The 17,508-nt window shown below is 38.2% G+C and overlaps 1 protein-coding gene across 3 annotated transcripts in view; it reads right to left on the bottom strand.

The window, feature by feature from the left end:
- MTMR7 (myotubularin related protein 7) overlaps window positions 1-17,508 on the bottom strand; it is a 51,581-nt gene that overhangs the window by 31,324 nt on the left and 2,749 nt on the right. For 2 of the 3 annotated variants that reach the window (XM_087737670.1, XM_087737668.1), the window contains one exon: window positions 887-1,009. In XM_087737670.1, coding sequence (XP_087593796.1) covers window positions 887-1,009 — 123 coding nt within the window. Of the gene's footprint in view, window positions 1-886; window positions 1,010-8,165; window positions 8,239-17,508 lie in introns of those variants that run through there. The other variant, XM_087737671.1, reaches the window with a different exon arrangement.

Genomic DNA, 17,508 nt, shown 5'->3' on the forward strand with positions numbered 1-17,508 from the left:
CTCAAGCAGCACCTGATACATCACCTACAGACAAAGGAGCGCTTCTGGAGTGTTTCAGCTGCCCAAACATTAGCCTGGTCATGCTATCCAAAGCTTTTTGTTTGTTTGCTTTAGTGTAAGCTAACAGTTGTCAGAAAACAAGCACTTTTCATCTATGTGTACAGTGAAAAAAATGAACCAGCATCAGTTAGATAAGGCTAAAATGCTGGGCCTCCTCATTGGCAGAAGGGTAGTCCTGATATAATTTTAAATACCGCATCAGATGAGATGAAACATTTCAATAAGAATCAGGAGGGGAACAGTGGGACCAAAAGAGGACAGAGTTAATAATTAGTACAAAACTGGACAAAGGATTCATAGTTAAGCTACATAAAAGACTCTTAAGTGGTATGACACTGGAGCTATATCTGTACTTCTATATATACATGCAACATATTGGTCCATCAAAATAGATAACTCAAAATACTACATTATAAAAAAACCAACCAAACAAAACAAAAAACCAAAATCACCAATGCAGCACAAGCAGTTAGGGAGAGAGGCAAGAGTTGACTGAGTCAAGGTAGTAATTCACATTCAAAGTATTTCTCCTCAGTTCTTCCTGGACAATAGGAGCAACACTGTAGTTTACGGCAGCTGTTCCTCAGTCAATCACATCTGATATTTGTACAGTGAAGGTCCTTCTGCTCCTCTTACTGTGTTGCACTATCCAAATCCATTGAAAATTTTCAAAAATTACCAGGCTGGAATTTCACATGCTCTAAAGTTATAAAAGCATCCATATGAACTAATTTACTATGTTTAAACTGTTTTGCAAGTTATTTTCAAATTACCATCAATAAAGTGCCACGCACTTACAGCTAACTGAAAAAACAAAAATTTATACCCAGGTTTCTTTACGAGTTTCAGAAACATTCTCCACAAATATGACATGGGTAGCTGTTAAATACAAGGTCCCCAGTGCAGCTTTTCTTGAAGATAAACGATCAAGTAACCGAACATTTTCCACCTATACAAAGAAATGACAGAGGAAAAAAAGGAAATAATTAGGCTATGACATAGTCTGCCATAGTGAGATCTCAGCATCCACGTTTTGCCCATTACAAAGTTCTTTTTAGTACCACATGAAATGACTATCAGAAGAGTATAACTATATGAGAAAATATGGTTACATTATGTGATCTATTTCCAGATCTACCTTAATATTAATTTTTCCCCCTCTTGTAACACCTCTGTATCCAAAAATCTGTTAGCAAAGACTTCCAAAGACAATTTCTCACTTGAGCGCCTTACCAAAACCCTGTGATAGCAAGGCAGGGCCTGGCCTTCAGCTAAACTCTAGCTCCATGTTGTCCATTCAAGCCATTCCAGAATTATCAGTGATACATAGGAAGCTAAATTAAAAAAATAATAACAAGCAGGAGGTGATAGTGGTAGACTGTCTTTCTTCAGCAGGCCTCACTCAGGCTCCCAGGCAAGTCTCTGTTGACAGTTCAAAAAAAATGTTTCAGCATTTGTCCCTATGCTCCTATTAAGGCTGACAGAAGCGGTCACACCAGAAATTTTTGCCTTCAGTCACTTTTCAATGGGAATCTAGGACTTAACACCCACTGCCCTGCCTCGTTGGACACAAAATGGGTGTTCTCTCTTTGTTACACTCCTGACAATAGGCAAGTCCATAATATGTTATTATCTCTCAGATAACCAGCTTGTGGTTTGTACACCATTAATATTTTGTGTATGGCATGTGTTATAGGCATTTATCTGACTTGATATGGCATTTCTGACTGAGAAACTAGAACAATAAAAAAAAAATAACAAGGTGGATATTAAATGGGATAAAAACTCCCTAAAACAGTTAAGAATTTGCTACCGTGGTTTTGGTGGGTTTCCTACTACAACAATTTTAAAACTAAAATTAGTTGTTTTTCCTAAAAGACGTACCTAGTTCAAACAAGTTAAACCAAGGAACGCTGATGGTCAATATCATATAGCTTGTAGTCTCTTCTGGTTTTATATTGTTGGAATTGTACCAGAACACATGCGTTTCATACAAGCAGCAGCACAGATCTATGCAGCCTGCCCACTGCTGCAAAAAATCTTCAACACACTGGCTAATCTTCTCTACATCCTCTCTTCAACTCTTCACTCAAGACTTACAGTTTCTTTTATACACCTAGTTATTTTCAGAACTTGAGGCTGATAACTGTTGAAGACATACACCCCCATTAAAATCAAAAGGGACAAGTCTTATGTTTGAAGTACAGAAGCTGACTTAAATGTTGCTCCAAGAAAATGGAAGAGGAGAAAAAAAAAAAAAGAACAAAGTTAAAGAAGACCTTATCACTTTTGCATTGAAATAAATGTAATTTTGCACCAATTTCCTGAAAGTCAGAACCAGGTGCGATAAATACAAAGAAAAAAGAGTAAGAGGATCAGCAAAATCAATTTGATTTTTAATAATGCAGAGATTCCAGATTAGATTGACAGAAACTTCCTAAAATGCTCTCAGAGATGGGAAGTAGCCATGTATTCTCAAAATCTTGCAGAAATAATTTCACTGAAATCACACCAGAAACAGAATCATGTCAGCACCTAAGAATTACATGTTTACAATGTGTATTCCAAATGTCTTGCACTATTAAAAACAGGAATAAAGAAATCTTTAAAACCAAAATTTTACTACCAGTTTGGTAGCAAAATGCTTAAAATCAAGCAATTAGTAAAACCAAGTCTTCTCCCTCAAGGCCAGTTATAATCTGCTTCAAATAAAAATAAAACAGCTAGAAAGCATGGATAAAGTCTTTTCCCAGGACCATCTACTTCAGAGGTCATGTATTGGGGTGAAGAGGAATGGCAGAAACACAGCATTAACCCAGTAAGCAATCAGTAGTAAGCAAAAGAGGCGATATAAAAGAGCAGGGATGATGGTACAAAATGAAGGTGTAGTTGAGGCAGTCCTCAACTCTAAAAAGAACCCACAAATAACAACCAAAAAAATGAGGTTTGACTGGACAAAAAAGGTGCCTGCACTGCAGTCCAGCCAACGAGGACTCTGCTGTACAGGCTCTGATCTTTCACAAGGCAGCCATCACTCCCAGATACCACCCTGCGCACTGAGGTAGTTTAGGCCATGAAACACAAGCAAAGCAGACATCCACTTGCTTGCTTTGAAACTGCCACCAATGGCAGATGCACCATGCATTCGGTGAACAATTTTGTAAACAGGGAATGTCGTTCCTCATTTACTTTCTCTGTGCCACACATGCTGTTACAGATCCTTCCCTCCATCCTCTCATTCGCAGGCTGAAGAGCCCAGCTTTACGTAGTTGTGACCTTTATGGAAGCTACTCTAGACAAGCTCTTCCTCACTTCTGATTATCCTACAAGAGGCCTATTTCTCGAGAAGAGGCCAAAAGTGGAAACAGAATTCAAGATCTGGGTGTACGACAGGTTTGCGTAGCGGAACGGTGATGTTTGCTGGTTTGTTCTCTATTCAATTTTTAAATTTTTCAAACATGGCTTGCTTTTTTGTCCTCTGCTGAATACAGGAGGAGTTTTATTTTATTTTTAGAAATAAAAATTGTAACTCCAAGTCATGTCTGCATGCATAAGTTAAGACCTCCCCATGTGTATTATTTTACATTTATCAATGACTAATTTTGTCTGTCAGTATCATGAGCCATTGCTGCAAACCCCTACAGCAATCTTTCCTTTCGCCTGCCCTTAATAATTTAAGTACTATCAGTGAACTTTGCCACTTCTGGGATCTCTTCCCATCTCTGTATCTTTCAAAACATTTGTAAGTTGAACATCATGGGCTCTGACATTCATTGGATCTCTAGTTATGAATTCCTTCCATTGCAAAAATGGACAATATATTCTTACTATTTGCTTCTTATTTTTTAACTAGTTATTACTGAGAGGCCCGTATCTCTTATCCTATGATACTTCAGTTTCTTCAAGAGCCTTTGAAGGTCATGCTCAAATGAATTTTGGAAGACCAACTAGCTTCTATCGAATGAATCTCCCTCGTTCATATGTTCAGTTACTTTTTCAAAGAAATTTTAAAGATTCTGGGTTCCTCTATGAAAGCTATGCCGATTCTTCCCCTTTTTATCATACTTATCCATAAATCTAATGATTCAGAACGGAGCCTAGGGAGTATTGCAGCTCCTACTAATTTTCTCAGATTAGGTGTCATATTTACCACCTTCATTTTTTTTCAGACTGGAAACTTTTAAGCATTACACCACTGTTACTGGCTTGACAGTTTTGTACTCTAGTTCTCTTAACTTGCATGGATACTGTCTGGTTCTGGTAATTTTTTACTGCTCATTGTTGCCAGTTTCTTCTGAAATCTCTTCTAATAATGCTTTTATTGGTGACAAATCTTCTGATATGTTCTTGACAAAGAAATATGCCAGAATGGGTATGCCCCTAAATACCTCCTCTTTGATCATTTACTAGTCCTGTAGATTTTCTGTCAGGATTTTACCTACTTAAAGACAGCTTGGAAATGACTTTACTACTAGTTTTTGCCAAGTTGTTCTTCAAAATCTCTTTTGGCCTGCCTTATTTTGTTTATATATTTAACTTGTCTACACTTTAGTTTCCTAATTTAGGCCCAACTTCAATTTGAAGAAAGCCCTTTTACTTCTAGTAGAAGTCCTTTTAATAAGAGACATCCTCTTACTCCTTCACCCTGCTGCTCAGCTATGCAAACTTTTTTTTGGTCTTTTAAAGCCTTTTTCTGGAAGTCGGCTTGCAGTGAGCTCCCATATTTAAACAATCTTCATGACTCCTATAAACATTTTAATTTTTGGCTCTCTTTTTAAACAGTTTTCACATTTTTATGTAGATTCCTCTTTGAAGTTAAACATTGTCATTGGAGATTTTTTTCCCCCTTTTTCTTTTGTTATTCCAAGAATACTGCATCTAAGTACATTAGTTGCTGTCACACAGAGGTTTTAGCCGTATTTTGAACCAGGTTTTTCTGTCACTGCTTAAGACCAGGTCCTAGACTTATTCAGAATTACTTAGAGTTACTTTATTTTTTCAAGATAAACAAATAGCCTCTGTATAAGCAATCATTACAAAACGTACAATTTTACTCTGAATCCCCCCCCCCCCCAAGCCCATTTACACAATCTCAATTTGGTAAATGTTGTCTCCCATTGTTACCCCATTTCCCGCCTTCATGCCTGTTTGATCTTGCCTAGGTTGTCACAGGCAATGCCACCATTTAGGTAGGTCCTAGTACCGTGGCAGTCCTGTGGTGCTACAGTTCTACTTTTTCTATTTAGTCTTGTAATTTCAATCTGTAGGGACTCTTTTTTTTCTGACATAGTTAATCTATAACATTTGACTCTAAGCTTTCTTCAAGACAAAAAAAATCTGCTCTTTGACAGGCGTGACTTTACCTGTGTTTTCCATGTAATTTGTCACTGATACTAGCCTGTCACGTTGATTATTTTACTTCCAGTAAGTTTTTAACATGCCTATTACATCAGCATTCTCATTTATAACCAGTAACTCTGGTTTTGACATTTTTTTCCAGATGTCTAATATTTGTACAGAAACACAGATATATTTAGACCAATTGTCTGTTTCTTTGCCCTGGTTAATCGGAGCTCTTGGCGATTTCTATTTATTTGAGAATATTGAATTTTTCATACTGACAGAATTTTTTGTGACACAGCACAGCATCCAAAATGTCATATGTTTTCTGCATTCTAACAAGAGCTTCTCAGTTTTTCAGTACTTCAGCGTGGACAAGTACAACTCAGAATGAGCTCTCCTACCAGGCTCAACAAGGAAAAAGTACTGCTTGTGAGACGATGCAGCAGACTGAACTTGAAAAGTAAAGCAGATTTACCAATGACTTGACTCATAAGCCACCTTATCATATCTAACATCATTTCCAAAGGCAAAGGGAACAGCTTAAGTCTAAACTCTACCTGGATTCAAATCCACAGTTCTGATTTATAGTGGGTAAGTGGCATGAAGTGACTTCAAGAGCAGTAAGGGTCTCTAAGCTCTCAGAAGCTTGTTCTAAAAACTCTCTGCATAACTCCCTGCATGGATTTACATGGTTTTCATCTGAGGTCCATCTGTGTTTCTTCTGCCTAGTTTCCAGTTACTCAAACTTTCTGAAAAAGCAGGATATTTCACCTGGGGGCGAGGGGCGGGGGGGGTGGGGTGCGTAAAATAAAGCTAGCCTCAATCTTAGATTTCATTCTGGTGATCAAAGGATTCAAAGAAGGAGCCTTCTTTCTTCTTCTACACCCTCCCAATCAGGAAAAGAAAGCCAAGTCAAACAGTGTCTTTAAATGGTCTGGAGGGAACGGGAATATGTACATTTCCACAAGAGAGGAACACACGTTGCAATACTGCTTTGAAAGAAGCTGAGTTTTTCTATCTAAAAAGCAACAGCATGCCAAGAAATCAGCATTAATAGTAAAAAAAAATTAAATTCAATATCAGAAAAAGACATTGTAGTAATTTGTCTCCTACTTTTTCTCCAAGAAGTGCTCCATTTTTTTCATCAAAATTACTGAAGACTTTATTAGAGAACCTAAGAAATTATGTATGTACTGACACACATCAGGAAAAAGCATGCATACCACGCACATGTGCTTTGCCTAAAATGAACAGCTGGTGGGAGAGATCAGATCAGAAAATACCAGGTAAAGAATAAAAAAGAGCAAAACCAGCCTGTAAAGCTGCGAGCTGGAAGAGCTCAAGGAGCAAAAAAAGAAAGCATTAGGAAAGCCAGTCTGGAGAGTGACATCTAAGTAAAAACTTCAATAATTTATTTGAAGCTGTTGCCCCCGTCATTTATTTTTGCCTGATGACTGTGGTTGTCTAGGCTTAAAGAAAAGACTGCCAAGAGATTTATTTCAATGATTACAACCCCTTACATGGGGATAAATAAAGTTGGCCAGAAATTCTATTTTCAATGCAACACAGACGACAGAAAAAAGGAGGCAAAAATAGAAGTTAAAGGGAACACAGATTAAGAACAGATGGAAGGCACTTTTTACTCAGAGAATGAACATGACAAATGACTTACGAATAAGGTTGCCAGGAGGTCATTCAAGAAAAAGATGTCATATTAGGGAAAAGCATGGGTCAAAGCTTTATTCAGGCACAACTCCCACCAGTTTCAATGGGACTCCCACCTAAGAGAGAATGGCAAAGATATGACCCTGAAAAGTGTTCAGAAAAGTCGGTGTGCCAAAATGTTATTCCTAAAAATATCCATGTACCCTAATTTGTTTTCATTTTTAGTATAGATTACTTCTTGAATAAGCTCTGACTGCATAGCCTATTTTTAAATGCTTCTTGAATATGCTACCTTCATTCTCACTTCTTTAAGGTGTATCGGTATCTCCAAACACGTGGCAGCATCATAAAAAAATGCAGAAGTTAGTCTTACTTTTTCATGCTGTTTATAACTGCACATGGGAAAGCTCCTTCAGATGCAGGATCAGTTTTGACTGTGAACTCAGACTCAAGCAGGGAAAGGAGAGAGAAGCAAAACTGCACAGCAGATTGGTCAGACTGGAAAAAACTATGCCCCAGAGCAAAACCTCGGTCCCACGCCTCTCCACATCGCTTTACTTCCTGACAGCACTCGTGTACAGCAGGGAGATGGTCTCTGACAGAAAATGGTTTCTACTGCAGGATTTTCAAATAAAACCAAGTCTTGAACCAGGAAAAACCATCTCAGAGAGTTTTATTCTCACTACACAGGTTTTCAGTCTGTGTGTTTGCTTCCCATCTATTAGCTAAACCTGAAGTAGAAGACACTTTAACTGCCAGTTCTGCAATCGTAATAGCCAAGCTGCCCATTACAATTATCACTGTGCATCTGGAAGGAGAACACAAGCGAAAAACCTATCTGGCAGCCAAGAACAAAACAGCTCTGCTCCCATGTATCACCAAGTGCTCCCAGAACCGTTACTAATTCCTTACCACAAAAAAAAGAAGAAAGGCCAGAAAACCCTCCCAGCTAGGACAAAGCTGCTAATTAAAAGTAAGTAAGGAATGTTCTAGCCCAGGCCACATCCTCAGGAGCTTCTCTGTTATTCAGTCAGTTAAAATTCATTGCCCTACAACAAAAGCCCGTAGCAATTTCCAGATAAAAGCTGATCAAGTACCTTGACATTTGACTGTACAAAGGAGTTCCAGTGATTCTTCAAGGGTAAAGAAAGACCATTTTCACCACTGTCTATGCTGCTGAAAAGGTTGACCCAAAGTCAAGGAATGACCCGGTTAGGTTAGTGGCACACATATCCCTAGAAAGGTTCCTTCTTGTCCATCCAGATCTTCGTCTTCCCTTGGGCTCTTAGGCCACCCAGAGATTTCAGCTGCCTTCCCTACTCACCTTGTGATGTTACACATGCAACTAAAAGCAAGAAGAAACCGAATCCTGGGAATTAGTCACAGGACTCTGACTGGCTTCAGCACTGCAGGCACACAAAAGCTAAGGGAAGAGCTTGTGCAAGCCAAAAGCCTGAGCCTAATGAGAAAAAAGGAGCACAGCTGGTATAGTTTGAGGCCAAGTGGAATATCTGAGCCTTCTTCACCCTCGTTGACCCCAGCTATCCATGTGTTTAGCATAATTCCTGAGAGTGAAAAAATACAGCATGCAAAAGACCAAATGCTATTACAATTTTTTTCACACAAAGATACTATAGTGTTGTATTCATTAAACAAAATATACAATAAGTGATCTTTTTGCATAATCTTGGAACAAGAATAAAGGAAAACCAAATTGCCAATTGATGCTGCCATTTAATGTGGTTTCTATTCTATTTCATAAGAATCATGAAAACTGTAGTTGATCCATGTAACTTTTTTATATTTCCATCTCTGAAAAGATTTTCCAAGTGCAGGAAAATAATGCACAATCAATCTGTAACATGGAGTCAGATGGCTACATATGTCCAAAGAATCAACCAAAGCCAAAAATACCAAAATTATTAAACTTAAGTAAAGACACGTTAAGCTCTGCATTGTAAAATCAAGGCAAACATGACAGGATGAGGGAAAATATTCAAGAAAAACCTAAGCAAGTTTAATTTACTAAAGGACTAAAGTGAAACTGGAATACTGGAAAAGAGCTGAAAAAAATTATAAGGAATTACTTGTAATGTTAGTAAGACAGTGAACAAATTACCTAACAATTTTGATTAAAAAAACCCTATTGTCTGCTAAGATCTACAACAAGTGGGAGGTCAATACCATATTATCACATATAGCTGAGTAGCAGCTGTATAATGGATGCAGTGAACAGTAACTTATTACAAGTGTATATAGCATTGCAATATGGTGTCAACATTGCAACACAAACATCTTCCATAATGTGTTTCCTCTTTCAGTCCATACTGGATCTCATTTATCTAGAAAAGGAGAAGACAGCAACTGCGGAAATTCCTAAGTTTTCTCTGTGTTCCATTAAAAACCATATCAAACAGATTTAATTCAGGGAAAAAAGTGCTTCCTCAAGTCAGAAAATCTTACTACATTTGCCAAAATTGTTTAGATATTGTTCTGAAAAAATATACAGAAAATTATTTTATTGCTCACAGCAGTAAGCTGGAGTAGGGAGAAAGAATTCTGCATGCAGCCAAGGGACCCTGAAAAGAAATGTACTTCTAAATTCCTCCATTTGATATAGGCTGCTCCATTGCATGTTCAAAATTATGCCCTGTTCAGCAGTCTATTTTAGAGCAGCAGTACCAGCCCATTTGAGCTGTGCAGGCCACAAAAGATTTGCATTAAAGAAGGATTTGTAGGACTCCCTTTTCTCATGGTAGGGATCTGGCTCTCTCAGCAGAGTACACCTGCACACCAGGAAATCTCACTGTGTATTTTCTGTTGCAAATAGATCATTCCGTTAGCTTACAGACACTGATAGATCAAATACCACCCAGTCGAGCCCATTAACAGCAAGCTTAGAGATTCCAGCCCTGAGCACTCCAAAGCCAAACTTCCCAAAACCTCTGCTGCAACCTCAGTCTCCTACTATGCACAAACAGAAATCAGAGTACCCTGCAGCTATGCTGTCTTAATGATTTTCAGTACCATTTTTTAAATGCAATAAGTTTGAGAGTTACTGGTTTAGACACAGATACGAAGACAGCAAATTAAAGTATGTTGCTATCCATGTTTTTTAGAGCTTGTTTTATGACTTTATCCAGCTGCGTCTTTATTGAGGGTCACATTATTGCAAACATGAAAGTCTGGCATAGAAAATCCAAAGGAGCTCTGCCAAGTCTAGGATTAAGAAAATATTTATATTATTATGGTCTTCACTGAGCAATCTAAATCCAAAAGAAATAGACACAAAACTAGAAATCTACAGACAAACTACATTTCCAATTAATACAAAGAGTCAGTATACAGATCTCACAAGGGAGAAAGTGCCTTCCCACTCATACAATGTGGGAAAAAAGGTATTTAGAGAAAGACTTGATTTAAAAAAAAAAAAAGAAACCACTACAACAAAAACAGAAACAAAGTGCATATTTGAAACAGGCATATATATGAAAATCAAGTTTCAAAAGTGAAAAAGCATTCAGAATAGAAGGGCCCTAATGCTAAGGGGAATGTAAAGTGAAGAAAACCAAGTGAAAATAGAACCAAAACCATAAAAGACAAAATGCCAGATCCTGAGTCTTTTCAAGCCAGAGGAATTCTTGCATTGCCTTAAATGACCTTTGGATTAGGACCACTGGCTCCATCAGTGTTCATGCTTCAGGACATAAATTTGAAAGCATCTTCCCAGATGGATCATGCTTTCCCTCACTTCCCTTTACATTGCCTGTTAGTTACTATTCTGAATCAGATGGTTTGGTTAGAAAATTAGAAGCACCACTAGTCTGATCTAGTAAAACAGCTCCTGTGCTCACTTGGTAAGTCATTCACCTCACAAAGGTCAATATGCTCCTGGGCTCACTGTAGATTAGCTATAACCAGTAAACACCGAATTAGCTATTATATAAATGGTCAACTATCCTACACTCTTACTACTACACAGGCACAGAGTTTTGAGATGTTGAATATAGTCATATATGTTTTAACAGCTTTACCTGTTTTACATGACACTTCCAATGGGATGACCAAAGATTAAGAACAGAGAGATGGATGAAGACGACCAAAGTGATTTTCTGTTTCTTCACTATACATTCAAGAGAATGTATATTAATGTACCAGTATGAGAAATATGACTCACATTACAGAAGTGAGAAAACAGATCTAAGAATAGTGAACAGATGAAGTTGATTATTATAGCAGAAAATGAATAAGGTATTAATGCCATCTAAGTTTCAGTATCTTATTTAGGTAACTAAGTTAGAAGCTTATTGTGCTGGTTTTGGCTGGGATAGAGTTAATTTTCTTGATAGTAGCTAGTATGGGGCTATGTTTTAGATTTGTACTGGAAACAGTGTTGATAATACAGGGATGTTTTAGTTATTGCTGAGCAGTGCTTACACAGAGTCAAGGCCTTTTCTGCTCCTCACACCACCCCACCAGCGAGCAGGCTGGGGGTGCACAAGAAGCTGGGAGGGGACACAGCTGGGACAGCTGACTCCAACCAACCAAAGGGCTATTCCATACCATATAACATCACACTCAGCGTATAAAGCTGGGGGAAGAAGAAGGAAGGGGGGACGTTCAGAGTGATGGCATTTGTCTTCCCAAGTAACCATTATGCGTGATAGAGCCCTGCTTTCCTGGGGATGGCTGAACACCTGCTGGCCGATGGGAAGCAGTGAATGAATTCCTTGTTTTGCTTTGCTTGTGTGTGTGGCTTTTGCTTTACCTATTAAACTGTCTTTATCTCAACCCATGAGTTTTCTCACTTTTACTCTTCCGATTCTCTCCCCCATCCTACCACGGGAGGAGTGAGCAAGCAGCTGTGTGGGGCTTAGTTAATGGCTGGAGTTAAACCACGACAGTTATGCACATGAAGAATAAATGGCAAAGGGAGACTGTGAACCTAGTCTAATGAGATTCTGAAAATTCCTTTGACTCTGTCCATGGAGCCTCTGTTCTTAAATTATATACCTAATGCTGAATAGTAAAAACCTTATCCATAAGTAGTGATGCCCAAAAGGAAAAAAAAACAAACAAACAAACAGAAAAAAAAACCAATGCAAATTTCACCCAAATAAACAGAAAAGTAACATTTCAGCTGAAACTGCACTCCAAAGTTTTAGTTCTAGTCTTCTGTGACAAACAAGTTACTTGAAAAACCACAGTGTCATACAATCGTTTAGATAATATTTCATTATGTTGTCAATAGAAAAATCGCAACTCACTTTAACAAAATATGATTTTTATGGATCTGTAGCAGTTTTACCTGTGCCACCTACTCCAAGCTCAAAGAAAAGGGAGAAAAGTGTGATAATTTTGTGATATTTTGAAATTCCAGTAACAGGTTGTAGAGTTGTACTGCCTCACCAGAATAACACTGTTGAGTCAAACACGTCTGTAATACAAAAAAATTTTGCATAGGTAACAAAATTAGGGAAAGGGAATGGCACAGAAGACTTCATGACTGTGGCGTGCTCCTGTGCTGAATCTGCCAAGGTTCGTTTGGCTCCTTGCCCTAAGCAATACACATCTAGTGCCTGTGTGGCAAACAGAAATAGCCAGTGCCTTGGATCACTCTGGCTTCATTTTTTCTTACCCCTCCAGAACGTATCTGTTGGTGCAAGATGAGTTCAACCTGGTACGTTAAATCTAAAATTTGTCTATATTGGAGGCATTTCCAGGGCAATCACAATGAATGAAATATTTCATTTATTCACATTAAAATTCCAACAAAGTAAAAGATAGATGCAACTAATGGAAAATGAAGTAACTATTGACGAAAAAGTCTTTTGTTTCAGTATGAAAAATTATGCCTTCCAAAGTTTTTCACTTTGGACAAAGATTTTTTGACTGTTTAAAAATAGCAATGCTTCATTTTGAAAACTTCAATGCAAAATTTCACAACTTGAAATTTCATCTGCTCAACCCTACTTGGATAGACTTCCATCCCTTTGACAGCCTTCCCAGAGAGCTGGCACCATGAAAACCCTGAGCACCCTGAAGCTCAAAAGTGAGACTTCCAACACCAAACTCTAGAAAGGGGAGTTTTCGGCAGGGGGGGAAAGCTTCAGCTCTACCACATGGAGACCAAATTAGTGTCCTAACAGTGAAAAAGCCTGAATTACCTGAGTTTCCAAATTCCTGGTTTCACAGGGTGAACCAAAGTTCTCAAATCCACAGCCAAATGCAAGTGTTCCAGAACTTTGAGATGTGCTGGTTTGTGTGGGCTGTGAGAGCTGCAGAACGTTGACTGTGGACCCAGGAACCAAGAGCTAGCTATGGTCAGGTCTCCAGATTGCAGAACTGACCTAGGACTGCGGAGCTCGGAAACCCCAAAGTCTCCAATTTCACCACTGACTTGAAGGAAAGACAGTTCTTAGATCCCCAGTAATCTCCTGGGTAGACAGCCAGGAAAACAGGCAAATTTTCATCAGAACCCTGCTGATGCTTTCACAAAACTTCAGTGACAACAATAGCCTTCTGTGACGCATTTTGGTCTGGTAAATAAGAATATGTCAATTTAAAATTATTTAATTGAAAAGTTCCTGGTAAGGAAAAATAAAATTAAAAGAGCTGAAGAATGGAAAGAAGGTGGAACCCAACAGAAACACTCCAAAAGAAGGAAAATAGCAACACTACAACCTGACAAGCCTGGGAGAAAGAAATAAAACATCCAGATCAGTGAACAAGAAAAAGGAAATACTGCTCAGGGAATAAAACAGCAGCCAAAATCTTCCAATATAACAAGACAAAGTCTGGTATTCACATATATACAGTGGGAACAAGCCAAACTAAACCCGTGATGTGGAGGAGGAGGAAATTCAAGAGCCAAAGAGCAATTCTGGCTATGTGATTCACTGAAATTACACTGCAATATTTCTTTTTAGCAAGAGTTAGTTTAATTTCACTAATAATGAAATTATCTTGAAAGCCACCCAAATCAAAGACAGCTCTGGATCTCCTCCAATTCCAAAAAGACATACTAAGCGACTTAAATGATAAAGATGATGAGAAAACTGAGGCTGAGATGGCCAGTCCCCAGCTGGATTGTAGGCCAGTCATGTTAGCTATGAAAATACGATCTATGAGTGAGGTAAACTGTAAATATAATTTTATCAAGTTTGTGGTCAATACTGTAATCAGGCTGTGGTTCTGACATCCAGTCAAATATAGCTAAGGTTTAAAAGTCCACAATTCTCTGAGGTGGGTTAGAAAAAAAAAAAACCCTTGAGTTGGAATTTAATTAAACTGGTACCATGAATGCACAATAACCATGATTTGCATGACCTTTTGACCATTTTCTGACTAAACCTTTTGAGAATAATGACTGTTACAAGATTTTGTTTAAATCTAAACTGACACTAATAATATTTTAGGAGCAAATTCCAAACTGAGATTTTAAATCCAATCCCATATCACCTAGATATCCTTTCCAGTTCCGATTTTAATTTTATCCACCTCCGGTCTTGAATGCCAAACCACAGAACGGTTTTCAGCATAGTATATTATAAAGCTCATTTGCATTAAATTTATCATTTGTGCTCAGAGTTCCACAGCACAAAGATGGAATAAATGGAACCCAAAGAAAACTAAATTGCATTCTAAATAGGGAAGATTTAGTAACAAGAAAAAAATCTATAATGCACAAAGTCAGAATCAGAAGTGTCCAGAATTAGTGTAGATGCATCACTTTGAGTATAAGCAGTCAAGTAGAATGACATGTTTGAAGTCATTAAATGTGTCTGGCCCCAGAACAGGTTAAATGTTTCCTAACCATGATGTAAAGTTAGAAAACAGTTATGGAATCAGAAAGCACCAGCTGAGGTGCACTGCTCTAAGCTTTATACTTAGAAGAAAGAACAGGAAAGTGAATACTGTCTACCTTTGCACAACACTTGAAAAGCAGAAAATCAACTTGGCACTCAAAAGAGGTTGCAGTAAAGTGTCTGCCATAAGCTGATGACCCAATACACCAATAAAAGGCAAGGGCCATGCCAGCCTTGCCTCCTCTGCTTTTAGCCAAGAGCCAGGACCGCTATGAGAAAGTGCCTGTGGCACTCCATTCCCTGGCTTGTAGGGGAAACAACCAGCTCACATCCCCAAGGTGGTTCCTGATATTGCCTCAGGACTGCTGCCACCTTCCTACATCACTGAAGTAAAATGGAACTTTTCCAAAAAGTAGTCTGAATATGGAGAACTTAACTATAATATCACTTTCTCTCTCAACGGAAGGCACAAAGAGAGCAATAGTAGAAATGCCAGCTTAGCTTAAAAATAAGTGGAGATCCATCAGCCCAGCAGATGTAGTTGGAGAGTGAAGATTAGGCTTGCTGGGTTCAATTTGGCCATTGACCTAGATGAGCACCTGGACAAATCTTTTGCCATTTACAGGTGTCATATATAAAGCGGATGTAAATTTTCTGATGGAGACATTGGGAAAATTGACTTGTATGATAAAGCTTTTTTAATGAAAAGGAAGAACTATGGAAAGGAACATGGACTGAAAACAAAAGGAAACAACACTCATTTACATATGCTGGAAATTTGTTTTGGAAAGTAATACATCTGGTAGAAAGATTTTTCATTATCATGAGAAACAGCAGTGTATCTTAAATTCTGCCTGAGAAAGGGATCATTGAAAGGAAATACCTTACCATAATGTCACAAAAATGAAAGCACTCGAGCAACTCAAGTCATTCCAAGTACTGTGTTAACAAGAGATACCGAGCCAAATGAATTTCTGGGCTAACTCCACTGAAGACAGCTGTTACACCAAGGATAAATATGATGTATTCTTTATTATAAGGCGACCATTCAGTAGGTCTGCTGCCAGTATACAAAGACAAATGATACAGAACAGTGGTAATGAAAATAAAGTAACTGATTAGCAACAGTGCATGAAGTCCCTGTATGAAGTAAACAGATCTTCAGAGCTCTTTTTCTGTCAACCTGTCCATGGCCAGACATATCTCTATACGTGTTAACAAGATGTGCTTCTAGTCTATGCAGAAGTATTGCTTATTCATTCTTTATGACTGTCATGAGCAGTTTGTCACATTTCGGGTTTTGGCAGTTATCCTAACTATCTTGCTGCTCAATCCATACTCATGGCAGGCAGTAGTTTTATTAATTTTTAAAAGATTATTGGAGTTATACATAATTCTATTTAGCAATAAGTGACTCTTAGCAACTCTTAAATGTACTCAAATTACAGCCTTTACACATAAGATGACATTTACTTTGTGAAAATATCATTACTGCATATGTATATGTACAAGCACACGTCACGCATTCACTCTGTGTTGTACCAATAGTATAGTGATAGAACAGCAGCGTTCAGTACATAAAATAGCGTGTTAGGGACTTGGCTATCCAGAAGGTCCAGGAAAGGTCCAGGAGGTCTAGGAAATATCATTTCAAAAATAATGAAGAAAAGCAGTTTGATCTAACAGACAACTATCAAGAGACCTGGTTTCTATTTCTGCTAATGACTTGCTACTTTTCCTTGCTAAGGAGAGACTGCAGTTAAATTCTTCAGAGCTAGACTTAAAGGTGTCATGTCTTTTGTGAAAGACTAGACAATGTATCATAGCAAAATTATGTAGTTATGCCCACAGCACGTGAAAGAACAGGATTGTTCAGCAGGTGGATACACACAGTCTGTTGGGAAAGAACCAGAATGGCTTTTGCATTGGGAAATCCTGCCGAAGTCCTGTGACGCTGCAACAAAGCGCATGGGTAAAGGTGACCCAGAGGACATAATATATTTAGAGTTCCAAAAAAGCTTTTGACAATCGAAGGTTATTAGAGAAACTACATTGCCATGATACTGGAAGAAATGTCCATTTACAGACAAAGCTGCTTAAAGGGTAGGAAGCAAAGACTAGGGCTCAATGGTCTCTTTTCAGGATGGAGACAAGTCAACAGTGAAGTTCTACAAAGTCTGGTGCTAGGACTGGTTTTATTCAAATTTTTCATTGACCTGAAGAAAAGAATAAACAGTGAAATCTTCAAGTCTGTGTATGATCATAAGCTGTCTTAGATAGCCAAACGCTTTATCCGTGGCACAAAAACTCCAAAAGAGTCTTGCAAAACAGGGTGTGTGGGCAAAACAGACACAGAAGAGCTTCAACACAGATAGACATAAAGTAGTGTGCCTACAGGAAAAACAACCTAAACCATATCTACACAACCACGGACTGGGAACTAGCAGTTACCACACAGGAAAGAGGTCTTGGGGTCATTGTTGACATTTCTCTGAAATTATCAGAATCCAGTGGGTTGCAATCAAGATTTACAGTTAAGGCATGGATAAGGCGAACATGGAATTGTTATTCACAAAATCCTCAAAGCTAGAAGCAGGGGGTATTGAATGAAACTACTAAGAACTTTTTAACA

Source organism: Nipponia nippon, unplaced genomic scaffold (assembly GCF_047370975.1).
Source record: "Nipponia nippon isolate SJK-2023a ecotype South Korea unplaced genomic scaffold, ASM4737097v1 scaffold_6, whole genome shotgun sequence".
Lineage (NCBI taxonomy): Eukaryota > Metazoa > Chordata > Aves > Pelecaniformes > Threskiornithidae > Nipponia > Nipponia nippon.